Raw genomic sequence first — 19,058 nt, forward strand, 5'->3', positions numbered from 1 at the left:
GCTCCTATTGCCTGGAATGGTCTTCAATCTGAACTAAAAATGCAGGACCTTGTAGCACTGGGTGTGTTTAAATACAAATTGAGGACAATGGAAGAGGGCCTATTTACTTGTCAGTGCTTTTAAAATTGCGCATCTTTTAAAATTGTTTCTGTATGTAATTTTTTATTGGCGCTGGATGGCATGGTTGGTGTATTTTTATTCCCCTATGTTTGTGTTGTGTGTTTCAAATTTGTTTTTGTTCCTGATGCACATCTTGGCAAGGACACTCCTGAAAAAGAGATTTGTAATCTCAGTGAGTTCTTCCTGGATAAATAAAGGTAAAATTAAATTAAAATATGTGGACACCCAGGAATTTGAAGCTGTGGACACCCAGGAATTAAAGCCATGACTGACAGTGGAAAACCATCCTCCTTTATTACGCAAGGGGTTGTGGCCTATAATACCCCAAACAAAGCATTCATGGATGCGTACTTCGAAAATCCACAAGGAAAACTTCCGGGATCTTTTGGAATACTATTTTTAGCATACTGTGGTTTGGGACATACTAAACTTCTCGCATACTATTTAGTATGCATGTGTGCGATTTGAGATTCTGCAAAAAAAAAATCTTGAACTATATGAAAGTAGCTGTACTGAGTACTGAGACATCTGGTGTCAGGTGGTCAAATTTTTCTAACAATGATGGAACATTACTGGTCTTCTACAAACTCAACAGTTTTTGGATGTGTGACAGATCCATTTTCGGAGGCACAGACGTTTGTGTTGACGATGTGTCAGGATACGCTTCTCCTGGGATAAAGAGTATGATGTGGATATCCATATTTACATGTTTCATCTTGTTGGTTTTGAGGTCAATGTTCCACTGACAGATGGAGCTGAACATGTTCTGCTGGGTGAGTATTGTTCTGGGATAATGGGGTTGAATGCAGAGCTAAAGGTCACAGAGAGTACCCTTGCATACATATTTGGTTATTGAGGCGTGGGAGTTATGAACACGGGAGACCCATGTTGTTAGCGTTATCCAATGACCTGTTGGCAATAATAAAATTGCATTGAGAGGATGGTTTTGAGATGTGACAAACATTTATACGTTGACCAAGTTGAATGCTACTGACTGTTGTCATTCAGACAGGACATCCTCAGTTTTTGGAGGGGACAGGAACTACAATCATAGTACGATGAAGCATTTGGAACTGTTAAGATCAGATTATATTTGTGAACACTGCATTTGCCAGAGAGAGCTGTTCCCAAAATTTTTGGGGGTTACTGGAATTCTGAGCGAAAACAAAAACTGTGAATTCTGTGCAACATCCGGATAATTACATTCAGGCTGTATCCACCATTTTCATATATAACTTTTCAATTCAATTAAGTTTACTTACTACTATAGGCAGCCTACATTAACACTCAAGTTCAATTGGGATCAGTGTTCCCTTACCAATGGCAAGAGCAGTGACTCTGTTACCATCACAACTGCCTTGCCCTTATGGTGCAGTTGACATTCATTGTCATCCTTGATATTGTAGTTAAGAGACTCAGTCATTAAAGTTTAGACATTACAGTACACCACCTTATTAATTGATGGGAATATATTTACTATTTGAGACATTTTACACAGCATATTAATGCATTATATTTATGTGTCAAATCTATTTTGGCTGGTAGGAAATCTGATCATTTATTTTTATCTAGCTGGCACAATGGCTGGTAGAACAGTAATATTTGTTATATTATGAAAATGAGTTTAAAAAAAAAATAGTTTACATGGGTTTCATTTGATAGAGACGAGTATATGCACAGCTCATTATTGCAGACACACAAGTTAATCAAAATAATAGAATCTTCTGTTTTGGACATTTAAAACTGTTTAATAAGCAATTTAGCTACAAATCAGCAATCTTCAGTGTTAAACCCATGGTGGAGCATAAAAATTTTAAACTATAAAAAAAAAAAATTACGTTTAGACTAATCAGTTATTGGCAGGGGACAATTGAATGGTCCGTTAATATTGATAGGGACACATCCCCACCTTAAACAGTAGTTATTCATTTGTTATGCTCCACCAAGGGGTTAACACTGAAGATTGCTGTTGCTCCTCTCCGTAACTTGAATCTGACTAGAATTGGCTTACAGTTGCAGTTTAAACTCTAACATTGCAATACCACAAAGCTCATAAAAACATGTCAGAAACAGAGAAACCCTGGATTAAGTTTAATTTAAAGAAATACTCTGCCGAGCAGGGCTTCTAAAAGTCAATCAAATTATTTCTCCACTCTTCCCGGCAGTCTACTGCAGTTGGCCTGCTGAAGTCTGCAGCTTGGGAGAAGATTCATCCAGGATCAAGATAATGGTCCCACACCAACCAGGCCCGGATTGGCTAATCAGGAGCACCGGGAAAATTCCCGGTGGGCGGGTCTGTTTTTTTGGCCGTGCGGGCCGTTGTTGTCATGGCACTGGGTTGAAATATATGGGTTGAATATATTTTACAGCAGCCCCACTCTTTTTATTATTTTACAGCAGCCCCACTCTTTTTATTTATTATTTTACCGCAGCCCCTCTCTTTTTTATTTAATATTTTCTCGCAGAGTGCAGCCTGCTGGTTAATGATGACGTGATTATCTTTTGACTCCCTGGCCCCGCCCCCGAAACGGCACCTTGCAAGTTGCTCACAATAAAAAAGTCAGATAAAAATGGACAGGAAGCGCAAAGGCGGCGCTGAAAAGACAAGAATAAAAAAAAAGAAAGCTTTGGAAACTGATGCGGCCAAATGTCCTAAGCCATGGGTGTCAAACCGGTTCCACGGAGGGCAGAGTGTCTGCAGGTTTTTGGTTTTTCCTATAAATTGGTTCCTAGTTCATACCTACACAACCAGGTGAGGGTAGAAACTAACCAATCAGTGACCTAATTAACCAATCAAGTACAAGGAGAGAGCAAAAACCTGCAGACACTCGGCCCTCCGTGGAACCGGTTTGACACCTGTGTCCTAAGCTGAGCACATTTTTCCTAAAAATAACTAATGAAGACGACGAGGCCGGTAAGTAAGCTAACGTTAAGGTAGTTAGGAGCAGTGCAAGATGCTAGCGACCGTGTAAAACAACGTTGTCTGCAAACCACCGTTCATGTATCAAACGTTTTCTTGTAGCTCTTCACGTCAGCCGCCTCAAGGCCCTGGCCCAGTAACGTTACCAAGCAGTCATGAGCCCAACACACCAGAATGGGCAGGTACAGGTAGGATTGTCATTCAGAAGAATAGTAATGAAGAGCCCTGCTCAATGAAAAATGCCCTGAGATAATTAATGATACCTGATGATTCAGCAATACATTAATGAAACTGACTTGACTTGATTTGAAAGCTTTGTAAAAACGGGATATTTGTGGTGAAATTCATAAAAAACAGGCTCAGGAGCACTTTAACCCAGAATAACTTTGAGGCATTCATGCTGATGTGCACTGAGAAAGAAATTCTCATGTCTTTGGACAATGACACTGTGATAGATAAAGTTGCAGAGACCAGTGCTCTGCTCAGGCGTTTATTAATGTTTTAGGGTTGTCCATGTTTCCTTGAAGCTAAACTTATGCAGAGGAAAAAGAGATGAAACAATCATTAGAAAGTTATACTGTGAAAAAAAGTCAGATAACAGTACAATACTTGTTTAATTCTTTAACTAATGTTCTCATATTTGTGAAAAATATTTGAAGTTATAAAGCAGCTGTTTCCTTGAAAAAGAGATGATACTGTCATTAGTGCAATACATTTTATTTTAATCTTTATTTTTTATTTTGTTTTATATATTTGTTTTTGTTAGATTTTTTTTATTCATTTCAATGTTTGGATATTTATGAATACTAATTCTTAAAGAAAATAGATTCTGATACTGTCCTGTTATTTACTGTTCTAATAAATCTTCACTGTGAAGCAAAACTTAGGCTACTGTTTTTGCACTGAATTGGAAATATTTTTCAAAAATACAATGAATTACAAGGCTGTAGAGAACAGTGCGCCTATTGCAGACTTATATTCTGAGGTTTTAATTACATTATTTTAATATAGTCAGTAGTGAACTAAAGTGGGCCGGTCTAAGGCATGAAACTCCAGGGCTGAAAATGAGTCCCAATCCGGCCCTGACACCAACTGTCAATAGCGCTGGAGTGGCTTAAAAACAAAACGGATAATATGCTGGCGTGCCCCATTTAAAGGACCTGGTAATGTGTGGAAAGAGTCGATAATTTCTATTCACCAAAGGTCCCCATTCATCTTGATGGAGTTTGATCAGTTTTCAAAACCAAATTGATTGACAGATGAGCTAAGCTGGCGGAGACCTATACAAACTGACAAATTGTAATTGCTGCCGCTACCAAATATTGACTAAAGGGCAGGATACTTTCCCTTTTGTATTTGTAATTAATTTACAAAAATGTATAGACTTCTTTACATCTTTGTGGCAAAAACCCATTTATTAAATGTTGTAACAATAAAATATAGACAGGCCCAAGGGAGTTAAAACTTTTGACAGCAACTGTATTAACCAACTGTGGGACCTTTCAGGAACAGGTGTAGTTAACCTAAAATCATGTGAAATACCGTAATTGCACACAGGTGGACTCCATTCAACTAAAGACAATTACTTGCAGTTGTCATTGAAAAGGGAGTAAATACTTAAGCGATCAGTTATTTAGAGATTTTTATTTGTAATTAACTTAGAATAATTCAAAGATAAAATTGACATTATGGTCTTGTGTTGATCATCCATTTTGATTTCATGTTGTCATACAAAATGTGGAGAAGTCAAAGAGGGTGGAGAAGTCAAAGAGGTATTTTTGAGAACCACCATAGAATGCCTTCCATAAGTATTGGGACAGTAAATATTCATCTGTTTTTCATTTGCCATGAGTGTTCAGGAGAAATAGCAATTTTGACTTTATTTAAGGGGACTGAAACTCCCCAAATGTAACAACAAAGTCTTTAAATTGGCAGCATTATAGCATAGGCTTTTCTGGACTGGGCCATGACCAATTCTTTCAACCTAAATTAAATAAGCATTTTTTTTCATTGAGTGACTGGCCAAAATAGACCATATCCTTGTTACACTTGTTTTGACCATTGGCTGTAACATTCAGTGTTGCCATTAGATGATTTTGTTGAAAAATTTAGCACTTTTTCAGTGGCTGGTGGATACAATGATTGGTAAAAGAGTTTAGTAACAAATTTAACTGTGTTTAAAGGATGCCCTGGTTTGTGTTTGTGCAACCCGGTCTCATAGACTAGACGTAGCATAGTATACGTAAATCTGGAACACTCCATTCATTATGATATGTTACATTTAGAACAGGTACAAGGGCAGTGGTGAGCACTTTAACATTTAAACTGCCGGTTTGTTAGTGTTGTGGATGATGTTGATGGTTGGGCAATAAAGCCACAGACTGTCTCAAATGGTTATCCAATTCAAATCTATGTGGTTCCATGCTAATATTTTCTATGTGCAATAGCCTACACTGGCCTCCAGATAGCATCCAAATGGTCACATTTTGTGACCCCTTTTCTTGGCATTTCAAGTTACATTTTTAATTGGTCGCATCAGCGAGACCTTCAAAAAAACTTTTTTTGTCCAACTTTAATGATTTTATCAAATAGCAATCAGAAACAATCTTGTCCATTGGGGTGGCTGATAAAACATAGTTAGAGTTGCAAAAATACAATAAATATTTAGATCCCTCACAATTACATCTTATTGTGTTCCCATGCGCACCTGAGTTTGAAGAACCAAAATCCATGCAGTGCAAATCATTGTACCGTAATTTCCCATTTATAAACTGCGGTGTATACACAGATTTTGTTTCCACTGGCAAACTTTTTCACAGATGATTGATTGATGACGTAGAGGTCTCAGAAACTCATGTAGCATATATGATACAACTGGCATTAGAGGGTTTTCAAAAACATACATTACACTTCAACAAATACATTTTGATAGCGCCTGAAAGTAGCATCGTTAGCCCCAGTTCTCAAATGGACCAAAATTTTTTTATAGCCCCTGATCTATTAATCTGTAATAACGCTAGTCGCTTTTGACACAAAAGTCGCCAGAAGGATGATTGTGTGTTATAATAGTCCAACCACTTGCATTTCAACATGGGGGGAACTTTCGTGATTTTGTTTTTTTTTCTCCCATCCTGTAGCCTACTCACGCCCCCCTGGGAAAGTGTCCACGCCCCCCAGGGGGGCGGGCCCCACCGGTTGAGAACCACTGGACTAAACCAATTCACAACCCAAGAGACGTCACTGTAAATGACTGCCCCCTCTGAACTTTTCGGGTACCTGCTGTCTGATTTGCAGCAGGTGTCATAGCAAAGGCACACCATCTCACCATTTTGAGCCTCAATGACAAAAGCATGACAGACCTTCAAGTAGTGACCAGTGGCTAAGGTAGGGTTGGACAAGGACCGTTTGCAGGAGGGGTTTTGTGAAAGGTAAATTCTCACGGCAAATGCGGTTAATGTATGCGGTTTATACTTGGATTGTATACACACAAAACTATCAAATTTATGGTGCGGTTTATAAACAGGGAATTACGTTAATGTTTTTTGACGTTTCGAGTGTCTGTCACAGGGAAAAGCTGAGCTCTTTTGTGGTCATATCAAGTGTTGCAAAATGATTGAACATTGAAAATTTTTTAATTGTGGTGGGAATTCATGAAGCTAATGCTTTGGAGTGTCTGAACAGGGTTTATGAGACTGCTGTGGCCAAAACAAGTCCACTTTTATGTTGTGGTTGTGCCAGAACAATATTTGTGATTGGAGAATCTTGCGGTAAAGGAGTTACATGGAGTTTTGGCATAAGCAGTATCACTCTCTCAGACCCGAGACCATGAGAAGGGAGTTATGGATTTTGATCAGCAGAAGGTGGAGAGAAATGTATCCATTTAATTTATTGCTTTGGTTTATGTAGTAAGATTTCCCCATTAGCGTGTACTTTCTTTTTGGTTTTGTGGGTAATTTCTTTTATAACCCGCCCAATGGTGGGTGTCAAAACACCTTTGAGAGTAATCTATCAATAAACCCCAGAGATTAAAAAAATACAAAATCATAATTCTATATACAAATTGTAGTTAGCCAGTTACTGTAGTTAGCTAATTTCTAATCTAATGTGGCAATTGTATATGTCATTTGTTTAAGATGGCGTAGTCAATCGCCATAAAGCCAATAAAGACTATATATTAATTTGCAAGTGAGACCTGTCCAATAAGGCAGCAACAATAATTATAACGTTAAAAAAATATAAATGGCAATTCAAACTACAGTTTCAATTTACATAATTTTACATAACCTGGCAGAAATTGTGACATTTTGGCATTGATTTTTTTAAATATGAATGTCATTTCCCACACCTGTGGGTTTTTACATTTCAATTAGTGTCTGTGTATAAATTGTCAATGAGTTTATTAGCTCTCACATGGATGCACTGAGCAGGCTAGATAATGAGCCATGGGGAGCAGAAAAGAACTGTCAAAAGACCTGTGTAACAAGGTAATGGAACTTTATAAAGATGGAAAAGGGTATAAAAAGATATCCAAACCTTGCAAATGCCAGTCAGGACTGTTCAATCACTTATTAAGAAGCAGAAAATTCAGGTATCTCTTGATACCAAGCCAAGATCAGGTAGACCAAGAAATATTTCAGCCAAAACTGCCAGAAGAATTGTTCGGGATACAAAGAAAAACTCACAGGTAACCTCAGGAGAAATACAGGCTGCTCTGGAAAAAGACGGTGTGGTTGTTTCAAGGAGCACAATACGATAATACTTGAACAAAAATGAGCTGCAAGGTCGAGTTGCCAGAAAGAAGCCTTTACTGCGTCAATGCCAGAAAATAGCCCAATTACAATATGCCTGACAGCACCTTTACACGCCTCACAGCTTCTGGAATACTGTAATTTGGAGTGATGAGACCAAAATAGAGCTTTATGGTCACAAATATAAGCGCTGTTTGGAGAGGGGCCTATAGTGAACAGAATACCATCCCCACTGTGAAGCATGGTGGTGGCTCACTGATGTTTTGGGGTTGTGTGAGCTCTAAAGGCACGGGGAATCTTGTGAAAATGTATGTCAAGATGAATACAGCATGTTATCAGAAAATACTGGCAGACAATTTGCGTTCTTCTGCACAAAGCTGCGCAAGAGACGCTGTTGGACTTTCCAGCACAACAATGACCCTAAGCACAAGGCCAAGATGACCTTCCATTGGTTACAGCAAAAAAAGGTGAAGGTTCTGGAGTGTCCATCACACTCTCCTTACCTTAATATTGTCGAGCTGCTCTGGGGAGATCTCTAACGTGCGGTTCATCCAAAGACTTTACATGACCTGGAGGCATTTTGCAAAGACAAATGGGCAGCTATACGACCTGCAAGAATTCAGGGCCTCATAGACAACTATTACAAAAGACTGCACGCTGTCACTGATGCTAAAGGGGGCAATACAAAGTATTAAGAACAGAGGGTATGCAGACTTTTGTTGCCATGTTTTGTTTTATGATTGTGCCATTCTGTTATGACATACAGTTGAATGTGAATCCCATAAGAAATAAAAGACGTGTTTTGCCTGCTCACTCATGTTTTCTTTACAAATGGTACATATATTACCAATTCTCCAAGGGTATGCAAACCTTTGAGCACAACTTTGTGGACACGACTGATGTATCATTGTCAAATTTGGGTCCCAAAGGAAAATCAGTTGAGAACTGCTGCTTTAATTTTGTGTGGTTAACCTTTGAGCAATGGCAGGATCTTCTGGGAAGCCAAAGTGGTTTTAAATCCCTTTTTAACAAATGCAGTCTGTGAAAAACATTTACACACATTTACTTACAAGATCCTGGCCTTCTAGGCAGAGTTGCAAAGAAAAAGCCATATATTTGACTGGCCAATAAAAATAAAAGATTAAGACACTGGATAGAGGAAGATTGGAAACAAAGACCAGCATCCTGGAGTTGCCTCTTCACTGTTGACACTGAGACTGGTGTTTTGTGGGTACTATTTCATGAAGCTGCCAGTTTAGGACAATGTGAGGCACCTGTTTCTTAAACTAAAATGTATTTCTCCCATTGCTCAGTTGTGAACCAGGTCCTCCCATTTCTCTTTCTATTCTGGTTAGACAGTTTGCGCTGTCCTGTGAAAGAAGTAGTACACAACGTTATACAAGATATTCAAATCTTAGTAATTTCTCGCATGGAATAGCCTTAATTATTCAGAACAAGAATAGACTGACGAGTTTCAGAAGAAAGTTATTTGTTTCTGGCCACTTTGAGACTGTAATTGAACCCACAATCTTTGATGCTTCAGATACTCAACTAGTCTAAAGAAGGCCAGTTTGATTGTTTCTTTAATCAGCACAACAAGCTTTCAGCTGTGCTGAAATAATTGCAAAAGGGTTTTATAATGATCAATTAGCCTTTTTAAATGATATACTTGGAATAGCAAACACAACATGCCATTGGAACACAGGACTGATTGCTGATAATGGGTCTCTGTACTCCTATGTAGATATTCCATTAAAATCATCCACTTCCAGCTACAACAGTTATTTCCAACATTAACAATGTCTGCACTGTATTTCTGATCAATATGATATTTTAATGTTTTTCTTTCAAAAACAAGAACATTTCTAAGTAACCCCAAATATTTAAACAGTGGTGTGATGGAAAAATAAATGAAATAACCTCTGGAATAAAATAGGGGAGGAGACTATTGCTCAGTGTCTGCCTGTGTGCACTTGGTGCTTGTGCAATTGTCAAAGGCGATATCTTAAGACACCAGTAGTCCGACAGGCTAAATATGGTTAAGACAACATATGCAAAAACATTCATATCAACCACAGTGGAGATTTTATCACATTTCCAATGCAGATTTTTGTTCTTCATACGGAAATTTTTTATTTGAAGATATCTTTTCCAAACATATAGACAGTTAGACTTTCTTTTGAAGAGAACTGAATCACCACTGAAAGCGAACAATGTAAACCTATTCTGAAATGGCCCAATTCAGACTTGAGACAAGTTGATTTCATTTTGGATTTAAGTCTGTGTAACTTAGACTTAGGGTAAATCTCAAGTCTGAATCAGCCCTAGAATGAAGTCCTTCCCTCATTACAAAAAGTGATATGTCAAAAAAATATAAGGAGCCTATCTAGTATATGTCAAAATATACTACATGTATTAGAAAAACTATATATTTAATTTACTTCCATAAATGTTACAATGTGCAAACACTGTGAAAGTCATTTTGCAACATTTATCACTATATGCAAAACAATATATGCATGTATGAAAGTTGCCATAGCTGATGCACTTTGTAATACATTTTGACATATTGAAAATAATATACGTATCTTAGATCTAGTTATTTTCATATGGTAGTTCACAATAGGAGTGTCTTAGTTCTTATGAAATTCACCCAGTATCACCAGTGCAATCGATGGATATTGTCTGGATGGATGTGGATTTACTGCACTCTGGTGAGTCCAGTTTGGGATGATTAGCATCTTTCAATGAAAACATGTGATAACCCTCTAAACCAAACGGTTTGGACAAAGACCCCTCGCCCACATTTACTGTCAAGAAAGTGTTGAATGTTTCACTTTTACTGTCATTTTTCTTCTGTAAAGAAGAAAGGCTTATCTTGTTGAGATAAGCCTTTCAAAATACAAACGTACTCCACATTTAAAACCTCAGTGTCAACGCATTAAATAGTTCAGATGTGCACTGACTGCTTCAATGAGACAAAAGCTGACCAAATATTTTTTCATTTCAACTTCAATCAGCAATTCTGGTAATTCATTATCATTACACAACCTTGGTTGACGTAAAAACAAACAAAACTGATGCAAATGAACAAATTGAAAACAAATCTTAAATATGCTTGAGCATATACACTAAAATAAAACCTCTGCGGAACAAGGTTTACTGCTGCAAAAATAAACAATCATCATTTTATAGTCAAAATCATTGAAATATTTATTTAACTGAAAGACTTAAGCCAACTCCATTTTTAAATCTTCAAAAAAAAAGTCAGGTTCTGGCCAATAAAAAAAATTTGTGTAGAAAGTGCTTTTAATGATTCTAAAATGTTGTTGAACTAAACATTCTTAGCCATGAACTTTTACCTTAAATCATCATTCATCATCATTGAATCCCCATATATTTAAGGTTTGATGATCCGAAGAATTCTTCTTCCACCTTGACAGTTGCTGTTCCACCTTGACAATGTTTATTCCTTTAAAGGGTTTCCATAAAAATGTGTTGTTTTCATATTACTTTCTCATTCTTTCCCACGTGACATCAATATGTAAGCCCTGATTGATCTCTCAATGTAAAAATATTAAGGACTAAACTTTCTATTTACAATTCTGTTGACCATCTTTAACCTGTTGTTTCAGAAACAAGTGTTTGACACACCAGCACAAAGACATCATCCTCACCATCCCCCCAGGAGGACTGGGTAGCTTCCCTCTTCTTACACAGTCAACGTTTCTCTAAAATTGCTTTTGATCCTTTTAGAACGGCTATCTCCAAAGTTGACAGGACAGTCTCAATGCTTACATTTTAACCCCCCTCATTTCCTTCAAACAAGCCCCATAACTCCACTCCTACAACATCAGACACCATGCAATTGAGAAGCACTGCATTTCAAACTTTTTCCTTGGGGAATCCTAGGTCTTTTGAATTCATATATATCTATATTTATATATTTATATTTCATTTACAGTATCTCACGAAAGTGAGTACACCCCTCACATTTATGCACATATTTGATCATATCTTTTCATGTGACAACACTGAAGAAATAACACTTTGCTGTAATGTAAAGTAGTGAGTGTAGAGCTTGTATAAAAGTGTAAATTTGCTGTCCCCTCAAAATAACTCAACACAGCCATTAAAGTCTAAACCTCTGGCAACAAAAGTGAGTACGCCCCAAAGTGAAAATGTCCAAATTGGGCCCAATTAGCCATTTTCCCTCCCCGGTGTCATGTGACTCGTTAGTGTTACAAGGTCTCAGGTGTGAATGGGGACCAGGTGTGTTAAATTTGGTGTTATCGCTTACACACTCTCTCATACTGGTCACTGGAATTTCAACATGGCATCTCATGGCAAAGAACTCTCTGAGGATCTGAAACAAAAAATTGTTGCTCTACATTTAAATGGCCTAGGCTATAAGAAGATTGCCAAGACCCTGAAACTGAGCTGCAGCACGGTGGCCAAGACCATACAGCGGTTTAACAGGACAGGTTCCACTCAGAACAGGCCTCGCCATGGTCGACCAAATAAGTTGAATGCACATGCTCAGCTTCATATCCAGAGGTTGTCTTTGGGAAATAGACGTATGAGTGCTGCCAGCATTGCTGCAGAGGTTGAAGGGGTGGGGGGTCAGCCTGTCAGTGCTCAGACCATACACCGCATCACTGCATCAAATTGGTCTGCATGACTGTCGTCCCAGAAGGAAGCCTCTTCTAAAGATGATGCACAAGAAAGCCCGCAAACAGTTTGCTGAAGACAAGCAGACTAAGGACATGGATTACTGGAACCATGTCCCTTTGTCTGATGAGACCAAGATAAACATATTTGGCTCAGATGGTGTCAAGCTTGTGTGGCGGCAACCAGGTGAGGAGTACAAAGACAAGTGTGTCTTGCCTACAGTCAAGCATGGTGGTGGGTGTGTCATGGTCTGGGGCTGCAAGAGTGCTGTCAGCACTGGGGAGCTACAGTTGAGGGAACCATGAATGCCAACATGTACTGTGACATACTGAAGCAGAGCATGATCCCCTCCCTGGGGCCAAGACTGGGCCAAGGGGCAGTATTCCAACATGATAACGACCCCAAACACACCTCCAAGACGACCACTGCTTTGCTAAAGAAGCTGAGGGTAAAGGTGATGGACTGGCCAAGCACGTCTCCAGACCTAAACCCTATTGAGCATCTGTGGGGCATCCTCAAACGGAAGGTGGAGGAGCGGAAGGTCTCTAACATCCACCACCTCTGTGATGTCATCATGGAGGAGTGGAAAAGAACTCCAGTGGCAACCTGTGAAGCTCTGGTGAACTCCATGCCCAAGAGGGTTATTAAGGCAGTGCTGGCAAATAATGGTGGCCACACAAAATAGTGACACTTTGGGCCCAATTTGGACATTTTCACTTAGCGGTGTACTTACTTTTGTTGCCAGCGGTTTAGACATTAATGGCTGTCTGTTGTGTTATTTTGAGGGGACAGCAAATTTACACTGTTATACAAGCTGTACACTCATTACTTTACATTGTAGCAAAGTGTCATTTCTTCAGTGTTGTCACAGGAAAATATATCAAATATTGACAATAATGTGAGGGGTGTACTCACTTTTGTGAGATACTGTAATTGATGTGATACTAGTATTCACTCAAGATAATACAATGTTTTTTGATTTTAAATTAGCAAATATTCAAGATTAAAACATTCTTGAATGTCATCTCTGATATACTTCTTAAGAGAGCAAAATAAATTAAATTAGTTTTGTACATACTTACATGATATGAAATAATGTAGTGTTTTCCTTCAGTTGAAGTATAAAGATATTGAACATGATAACTGAGTAAAAGCCTGCTGTGGTTGAAATAATCACACTGTAGTTGGGATGTTACAGAAAAAAATGTTAGCACAAAATTAAAAACAATTGTTCTAAACAAATGTAACCAACAAACATAAAACAACATATTGTACCCCATAATGTAAAGTTCAAGGCCAACAATGATATGCCCTATATCAAAACATATCTGTAAATGTAATGACTGATATCATAAAAAAGGTAAACATAAAATACCATTTGCCACAGTCATAATTATTATAAAAAAATACCCTAACCTTTAGGAGGGCAGATAAAAAAAACCAAGCAATTTCAGCAATATGTAACATGTAAATATATATACACACTTCAAAAGCCATGACTGAAAAAGCAAGACTAGACTAGATTGGGACTCATCTCATAACATGGGGAACCTTCCTTTCCAATTCTTCACTAACCAGTCTTCTGGGATGACTTAATTCTGCCAAACAATTTTTTTATTGCAAATCTTTTTTTTCTAAATTGTATTTCTGTTTGACAAAATGTTGTTTGGGGTAATGAGAGCACCCTTGTTCTTGTCAATTCTAGGTGCTTTTGATTTGAACTAGCAACAACGTCACACAAAACTTAGCGAGCGCCTGGGTTCAAAACCCCGTTATCCGTCTCTATCCCTGCTTTCCTCAGGGAACGGAAAACCTGTTGAGGTTCATTATATACATTAACCACGATCCATCCGTTCAACGCCTTGTCTTTGACAGGCTACATGTTATAGGCCACATATATGGGGTCCAGCTGGTCGGCCAGGAAGCCGTCCCGTAGGTGCATTCTCTGTTTCTCCCCTCGGGAGTTGATGGGGATGACCCCGATGTCCACCACCACCACCACCCCCACGATCAGGTAGTGTTCCTCCAGAACTACGTTAGTCACCAGTGGCACCAGGTCCAGGGCCTCCTGCTCCGAACCATCCAGCTCCACCACCACCACCAAAAGGTTGGTCCACGTGAAGACCGCACTAGAACAGCATCAAAACAGCACACATTAAGTACTTTGCATGTAAATAGTTACTCTAGGACAACACAAAGTACTAACTTAAAAGGGCATTTCAAAATATTCATCATTTTTGTTAATTGTGCTTCTAGCTGATCTCCTTAACACAGTGTTTCCCAATCCTGATCCTGGGGACCCCAAGGGGTGTATCTTTAAATTTTTGCACTAGCACTCACACACCTGATTCAAATGCTGCCCTACACTCACACACCTGATTCAAATGCTGCCCTACACTCACAAACCTGATTCAAATGCTGCCCTACACTCACAAACCTGATTCAAATGCTGCCCTACACTCACAAACCTGATTCAAATGCTGCCCTACACTCACACACCTGATTCAAATGCTGCCCTACACTCACACACCTGATTCAAATGCTGCCCTACACTCACACACCTGATTCAAATGCTGCCCTACACTCACACACCTGATTCAAATGCTGCCCTACACTTATACACCTGATTGACGTAATCAACCTATCATCAAGTCTGTAATTTGAGTCAGGTCCCGGAGAACCCAAGAGGCACTCTGTGGGGATTCTAGGACCAGGATTGAGAAACACAGCCTTAACAGTTTATATTGATATTTTAGTTTTGCTGTGTACATTTTTTAGAAAAACATCTCATCCTAAAATAATTATCATTTGAAGTATTTGACTTCTATTTATGATTACATAAATGTTTGTATTGACAGAGTGGAGAGCAATTCCTCAAAGAGCAGTGGGCCAGACAGGCCAGGCCCTGGACGTTCTGCCGATCTAGGCAAGACAAAAAAAAAAAAAAAAAACACACACCTGTCATGCTTAAGGGAGGTGGGCAATTGTCAGTTCCACATTATTAAGCAGGCCACAGGTTTCAAGCAATATGGGAAAGAAAAAGGATCTCTCTGCTGCAGAAAAGCATCAAATTGTGGAAAACCTTGGACAAGATATGAAAACATCAGATATTTCACCAAAAACCTAAGCGTGATCATCTGTAAAGAGATGTGTGGCTGATTCAGAGCACAGATGGGTTTGTGCAGATAAAGGCACAATGAGCAAGGTTACTGCCAGACAAATTCATCGGATTAAGAGAGTAGCTGCTAAACTGCCATTACAAAGCAGCAAACAGGTATTTGAAGCTGCTGGTGCCTCTGGGGTCCCGTGAACCTCAAGGTGTAGGATCACCCAGAGGCTTGCAGTTGTGCATAAACCTACTATTCGGCCACCCCTAACCAATGCTCACAATCAGAAATGGTTGCAGCGGGCCCAGAAAGACTAATTTCCTAACAGTCTTGTTTACTGATGAGTGCCGTGCAACTCTGGATGGTCCAGATGGATGTAGTGGATGGTTGGTGGATGGTCCAGATGGATGGAGTGGATGGTTGGTGGATGGTCCAGATGGATGTAGTGGATGGTTGGTGGATGGTCCAGATGGATGTAGTGGATGGTTGGTGGATGGTCCAGATGGATGGAGTGGATGGTTGGTGGATGGTCCAGATGGATGGAGTGGATGGTTGGTGGATGGTCCAGATGGATGGAGTGGATGGTTGGTGGATGGTCCAGATGGATGGAGTGGATGGTTGGTGGATGGTCCAGATGGATGGAGTGGATGGTTGGTGGATGGTCCAGATGGATGGAGTGGATGGTTGGTGGATGGTCCAGATGGATGGAGTGGATGGTTGGTGGATGGTCCAGATGGATGGAGTGGATGGTTGGTGGATGGTCCAGATGGATGGAGTGGATGGTTGGTGGATGGTCCAGATGGATGGAGTGGATGGTTGGTGGATGGTCCAGATGGATGGAGTGGATGGTTGGTGGATGGTCCAGATGGATGGAGTGGATGGTTGGTGGATGGTCCAGATGGATGGAGTGGATGGTTGGTGGATGGTCCAGATGGATGGAGTGGATGGTTGGTGGATGGTCCAGATGGATGGAGTGGATGGTTGGTGGATGGTCCAGATGGATGGAGTGGATGGTTGGTGGATGGTCCAGATGGATGGAGTGGATGGTTGGTGGATGGTCCAGATGGATGGAGTGGATGGTTGGTGGATGGTCCAGATGGATGGAGTGGATGGTTGGTGGATGGTCCAGATGGATGGAGTGGATGGTTGGTGGATGGTCCAGATGGATGGAGTGGATGGTTGGTGGATGGTCCAGATGGATGGAGTGGATGGTTGGTGGATGGTCCAGATGGATGGAGTGGATGGTTGGTGGATGGTCCAGATGGATGGAGTGGATGGTTGGTGGATGGTCCAGATGGATGGAGTGGATGGTTGGTGGATGGTCCAGATGGATGGAGTGGATGGTTGGTGGATGGTCCAGATGGATGGAGTGGATGGTTGGTGGATGGCCACCATGACCCATTAAGGCTGCGATGTCAGCAAGGAGGTGACAGAGTCATGTTTTGGGCTGGAATCACAGGGAGAGAGCTGGTAGGCCCCTTTAGGGTCCCTGAAGGTGTGAAAATGACCTCGGCAAAGTATATAAAGTTTCTGACTGACCACTTTCTTCCATGGTAAAAAAAGAAGAACTGTGTCTTCCGTAGCAAAATCATCTTCATGCATGACAATGCACCTCATGCTGCAGAGAATACCCCTGTGTCATTGGCTGCAATGGGCATATAAGGAGAGAAACTCATGGTGTGGCCCCCATCCTCCCCTGACCTCAACCCTATTGAGAACCTTTGGAGCATCCTCAAGCAATAGATCTATGAGGGTGGGAGGCAGTTTGCATCAAAACAGCAGCTCTGGGAGGCTATTCTGACATCCTGCAAAGACATTCAAGCAGAAACTCTCCACAAAGTTCAATGGATGCAAGAATTGTGAAGGTGATATCAAAGAAGGGGTCCTGTGTTAACATGTAACTTGCCCTGTTAAGATGTGTTTGATTGAAATAGCTTTTGATTTCAGTAAAAATGACCTCCTAATGCTGCAAGTTCAACAAATTACCATTTTCAGTTCTTTACAACCTATAAAATGTTTTGCTGTGCATGATAATTTGGAACAGTGCAGTTTTTTATTTTTGGAAAAAATACTGTTTTCATTGGGTGGTTTGTTCAGTGAAATTCAACTTGTACCCTGACGGTTGATGACTTAAACTATACTGACTGTCATTTGCATCGACTATTTTGGAAAATCAGTGTAAAATAACATTTGCATAATTACTTGGAACGCAGTATAATTCTCTGCACTAAAAATGTGCTCTCTGAAATCTGTCTGTTTGATAAATCCCACACCTTGGACACAAATTATTGCATGCCTGGCTTCTTAACTTCAGTTTTGTAGTTAATGTCAGTTCTAGTGGAGTTAATGTCAGTTCTAGTGGAGTAAGTTTCAGGACTTACCACTCAGTTATGCTTTTGTGCGTCCTGATGACAGAGGTCTCAATGTCAATGGGGTGGTACCTCATTCCCCTTAACTCCATGGCTTCATCCAATGCCCCCACCACGTACAGGGCGTCATGTCTCTCTGCTCACGTGCACACGCACACACACACACACACACAAATGTTTTCCATTGTCAGGGTAGAGCTTGTAAATACATGTATTCAGCATACGTGACAAATGCAATTTAACCAGGGCCGGCTCCAGTCATAAGCAATAAAAGCGGTCGCTTAGGGAGCCCCCGACCGATAGGGGAGAGGGGTCCCAAATTAAATTTTGCTTAGGGCCCCCAAAAGGCTAGAGCCGGCACTACATGAAATTACAAATCACTTCGAGTTGATATGGCATTTCAACAAGTAAAGCAAATGGTCAAGCTAATGGGCATCTTACCTCCACTGGCATCGGTAAGCTCGGTCCTCCTGAGGAAGCCAAGGTAGCCAGTTCTCGCCCAGATTGTCTGCGTGTCTCCGAAGCTCAGACGGGAGTTAAAGTGGTCTGACTGCAGCGCTTCGTCACCATAAACTGTGAAGTAGCCGCTGGCATTGTGTCCACTGCAGACCCAGATCTGTGGGACAGTTCAGCCTTTTAGATTCATTCACTATTATCTTTGAAAATTATTTTGGAAGTTTTAATTCAGTTTTTTTTTTATGCTATCCAATTAACGTCTAAACAGTATTTCTGTTTGACAACATTTTGTTTGGGGGATAATGAATACACCCTTGTTCCTGTCAATTCTACGCAGGCCCGGCGCCAGGACGAAGTAACTGAGGGGGCTGTTAAAAATGGGGAGGGGGCTAATCTGTTTTTTGGTTTTTTTTTTAGAGGGGTTTTTAAAACCAACTGTGGGGGCAGAAAATACAACTGTGGGGGCTAAGCCCCCTCTTGCCCTCTTGTGGTGCCAGGTGTGATTATAGGTGCTAATTCAAACAATATAATGTTTGAATTATCTAAGTGTCTTTGTTGAGCTTTGATTTTAGATCCTTTTGGAGGATTCAAACCAAAAGCAAGTCAAACCAAAGCAAATGGAGAACAAAACTATTAAAAAGAGAAAACCAGAAACCCTTTTATAAAG

At 40.1% G+C, this 19,058-nt stretch overlaps 1 protein-coding gene across 15 annotated transcripts in view; it reads right to left on the reverse strand.

The window, feature by feature from the left end:
* Positions 1–13,320: 13,320 nt before the first annotated feature.
* LOC105017907 (disco-interacting protein 2 homolog C) overlaps positions 13,321–19,058 on the reverse strand; it is a 170,203-nt gene continuing 164,465 nt past the window's right edge. For all 15 annotated transcript variants that reach the window (XM_020045422.3, XM_020045428.3, XM_020045425.3 and 12 more), the window contains 3 exons: positions 18,377–18,551; positions 17,948–18,071; positions 13,321–14,588 (listed from right to left, as the gene is read on the reverse strand). In XM_020045422.3, the coding sequence (XP_019900981.1) occupies positions 14,336–14,588; positions 17,948–18,071; positions 18,377–18,551 (552 nt within the window). In that variant the 3' untranslated portion in view covers positions 13,321–14,335. The remainder of the gene's footprint in view (positions 14,589–17,947; positions 18,072–18,376; positions 18,552–19,058) is intronic.

Source organism: Esox lucius, chromosome 3 (assembly GCF_011004845.1).
Source record: "Esox lucius isolate fEsoLuc1 chromosome 3, fEsoLuc1.pri, whole genome shotgun sequence".
Classification (NCBI taxonomy): domain Eukaryota; kingdom Metazoa; phylum Chordata; class Actinopteri; order Esociformes; family Esocidae; genus Esox; species Esox lucius.